Consider the following 3,921-nt stretch of genomic DNA (forward strand, 5'->3'; position numbering starts at 1 on the left):
TATGTGTTTACGCCAATTTGTGCTACTGTAAAACCTAAGCTAAAGGGAAGGTGCCCACTGTTGTCGTGATGATGCTCTACAGGTTCTAGAGCAATGACAAATGCAAAATTGCATCACTGACCGCTCATTAACACATTAGAATTGCTTCACATCTTTAATGGTGTGAGGCGTTATGCATTAATCTACCAACGTATATGAATGCTTGTATATTCAATACATTAGTAGGTTTTACTGAAAACATGAAGTTGTGCCACAATGTTCTAAAAGTGACATCTCTTTTTTACGCATCAGGATAAATGGGTGAGCGAATGAGTAAAGTGGGCAATTTGGCATATCACTGTGAGCTAACCTGACTGCGTATCCGTTCATTTAAAGTAATCATGCATTCAAAGTAATTTGCCATTGAAACAGAATAGCCATCTCTCCAACAACTGACCAAAAACAGTGAGCTGATTCTTCATGACCGAACTAACACCCTCATGCTAAAAGCCATCTCAACCATTCAACATTCTCTACATGAGATACACTCATCTCTAGCAAGGCTGCAGGATGTTACTATTTAAATAAAATCATAAAATATTTGTCTACCGATTGTATGATAAGGTTGTGCAACGACCGCATGTTTTCTTGTAGATAAACCTATATGCGTTTGAAAAGAATTCATGCATTAGATGTTCGGTACGATTAGTTGATTATCATGTAGTGGATCAGCCCATGTATACCGAGTTCCAATTCAGCCAGTTGTGGTCTCACAGTCACCTACTTAAGGATTCAATTATTGCCCAGTATTTCAGAACAATTTTTTCTCACTTATCGAAGTCTAGTTCTGTTTTATCAATTGATTGCTTTTGCTTTCTGCTATTTTGGGCTATTAGAAACACAAAGTGTGTGTCCTCTTGGCAGGTGTGACTTGCGAAGTGGTTCCACTTCTGGTCAATGCAAACGATGTGGTTCCTTCTACAACGTCGGACACGGCAGGGATAGTTTAATTTGTCTTGCTATGTGTGCTAAAAGCAATAGCGAACAAAGGATTTTTTTCATTTCTAAGCTGAATCTCATTTCCTATTTGTCATAACAGCACATATTTATGCACTCCACACCTGATTGACAATACATTTGATCATTGACGCAATTTACATTTTACAAGAGAACACTCACGAAAATGCAGAGAAAAATCGTCGTCCAACCTAGAGAAGTGACAAATTCAAATTTACGTGTCCTCTCATTGCACGCGTTATTACAATTTTCCGCTTTACTCCTCGTGACCTACTACTTGACCACCTACTACTTCTGCGGTGTACTTCAAACAGGTCATTTAACACGGAACGCGTCTTTCCAGCTTAATAACAGTCCATGAGTCCATTTGGAATTTTTCGATCGACTGAAGAAGAAGACGACATGTTGGGAAGTGACATACATTCGAGCAACTTCTTTATCCCGACTGCTCTCAGTTCAACTCATTTCAAGGTGAGTGCTGCCTGTCTCGCGCTGAACTTACGTGGATGTTACGGGATGAGACACTTTAAGCCCACGTAGGACTCTATCACCATACTTGATTTTCACTTGCAGTAGAGTGATGGGCTATACACGAGGGCCAGGTAAAAGCCTTTTGTGCGAGGTAATGGAGATCAACAAGCACTGATATTGCTATCTTGAGCTGAAGGGTCCACAAAATTCTAGGATGAATGTCAAAACCTCATTCGTTATGCGTTGATTCACCGTCATGATGCATGCCTTGAATCAGCCTGCTATTACATTCTAGGACACATCGCATTTAATGAGATTTATAACGGTACATCATTCCGACATGTAGTGTGATTTTACCAGTCTCCTTCCCCTCAGTTCACATCCTGAAAGCAGTAAGAACGTTGATGCTTCCTGTGCGTTGGCGCCTATTGTTGATGTGTCCTTCCACGGTGGAGTCTAGACGACCAATTTCTAAAAACGAAATAAAATACATGGCTCACGTCCACAACATACCTGTTGATCTACTATTAAATAGTGACGTCTTCCCGCAATGTAAGTGAATCTGCAAATAAAGTCCTAAGGCGCATCGTGTGTGCTGGTAGCAGAGAAAGCGCAGTGTAAGGACAATTATGCTGCCAACCGCATGCCTAAAACGGTATTTGAATAGTACCGACCACAGTAATTTACTTGGTAATGAAAATGAAACCAAATGAAGGTGCCAGTAACTGCAGCAGAGCATTACCTTATCACCATCCTAAACCTGTGAAACTGGTGCCTTAAATACGCCCCTTGATAGGAGACCAGCAGAACCAGAGGAAAGGCGAGACAGAAGATGGTGGATAAATACGTCCAGATCTCAATAGATTCAACCTTTTAAAATGAATTGTGGATTCAGTAAAATGCATTCACCTTTACAATCATACGAAAATGAAATATTGAAGATGCAATATGAACATGCAGTTCCGTTCACTTTTACTTCTGTCACATGTATTACCGGAGAAATTGTACTACTTTGGGTAGACTGATGTCACTTCTTAAATCATGCACCCTATTCGTTGTGAAAAGACTGAATAGCAATGTACTGCTATGACACTTGCCGGTCTGCATCAAAAAGTCCTACTTTGATACCTGAGTGATTTTCGATGGCACTAGACGAGTTGCCATTCATTGGTGGATGAAGAACTTATCGTATACACAAAATGCGGCCTACGTAGAAAACGAAGCGGTTGAAGTCGAGTGTCCGCATGGCAGGTCCGAGTATCTGCCAGAGACCGAGAAATACGATAATATTAAATACGACGATGCCCCAGGTCAGGCGACGCAGTGAGGCCAGAGCTCTGCGCACCTCTGACAAGGCGGGTTTCTTCTCGCTTAGACGTGGGGAAAAGCGTAGATCTGTTTGCCTGGCCACCAGACCAATGTTGCCAGTCGGATGTGAGTATGGGATGATGGAAACGTTAAGAAAAGTCATCATCAGTTCTGTTGACCCCTTTTCGTTGAAATAGTACTGTGTTGCATAAATGCTGGAGGATGTCGTAGAGAGGCCATACTCTTGCAGATGGCATGAGGTAATGGAAGACGCGACCACCAAGTGGTTGAGTTAACTGACCTACCTAGTGTAGACCTCAGGCCAGGGGACCAGGGGATTGTCGATCTCCTGTACACAGCTCCACACACCACGGGCTACCTTGGGTGATAGGGGCTTGGTGAGCAGCAGAGTGAGTAGTGCAGGTAGCAGGAAGCCACCCAATAGTGCCACATTCATCCCTATCAGCCGAATCTGCTTGGTCTCTGGTTGTTGTGGTTGTTGTTGTTGTTGTTGTTGACGTCGAAAACATAAAATGGAAGTAATGAAACAAGAGTTCCCACACGAATGGTGCAGCACTTCTACCTTAGTAATTGTCCTTCCTACTTTCTAACCATTAGAATGGGGCGATCTTTGGACTGTGTGTTCAAAATGGAGGCCAATTTCGTCCTATGCTAGAATGCGCCCAAATTAAATGGAGTTAGCTCTACATCATACTCAAGACCACAGGCGGTGGTGCACTTGATAGGGCGTCGTGCTAACTACCATACATCACTGACTTTTTTCCTACTATAATGCTAAATAATTGATTAAATGTGTCTAAGCATCCACCACCGACAGTGGCATTTACAATTTTCCACATTCTTATAAAACATTTTGAAGGAGCTCCAACCGACCACGGCTCACGTGTATGTACGTCACTGGACTGCCATCCAAGGTTGCTCCCCTGGAATGTATGACGTTTGCTTTCCAACTGAATTCGTCGACCGCTTGTACTCTTGCTGTATACTTAGTAATTGTGCAATTGAGAATTCACATTTGTTTTTATTTTATCACCTGTGATTTTGTGCACTCCTTGGATTTGTATGAAGCATAAATACAATTGGAAGCTGTCTATAACCAACAGAAGCGGCACATTGCAGAGCACG

General features: G+C 42.3%; 1 protein-coding gene across 1 annotated transcript in view; it reads right to left on the reverse strand. All coding sequences in view use genetic code 11, as the record gives it.

The window, feature by feature from the left end:
* Positions 1 to 1,843: 1,843 nt before the first annotated feature.
* EGR_09753 (putative urea active transporter) overlaps positions 1,844 to 3,921 on the reverse strand; it is a gene marked incomplete at both ends in the record, with an annotated part of 10,962 nt that continues 8,884 nt past the window's right edge. The window contains 4 exons of the mRNA XM_024499002.1: positions 1,844 to 1,938; positions 1,981 to 2,029; positions 2,678 to 2,990; positions 3,081 to 3,375. Of these exons, the coding sequence (XP_024346572.1) occupies positions 1,844 to 1,938; positions 1,981 to 2,029; positions 2,678 to 2,990; positions 3,081 to 3,375 (752 nt within the window). The remainder of the gene's footprint in view (positions 1,939 to 1,980; positions 2,030 to 2,677; positions 2,991 to 3,080; positions 3,376 to 3,921) is intronic.

The sequence above is a fragment of the Echinococcus granulosus genome (genome assembly GCF_000524195.1).
Source record: "Echinococcus granulosus chromosome Unknown EG_S00165, whole genome shotgun sequence".
In the NCBI taxonomy this organism is placed as follows: Eukaryota; Metazoa; Platyhelminthes; class Cestoda; order Cyclophyllidea; family Taeniidae; genus Echinococcus; species Echinococcus granulosus.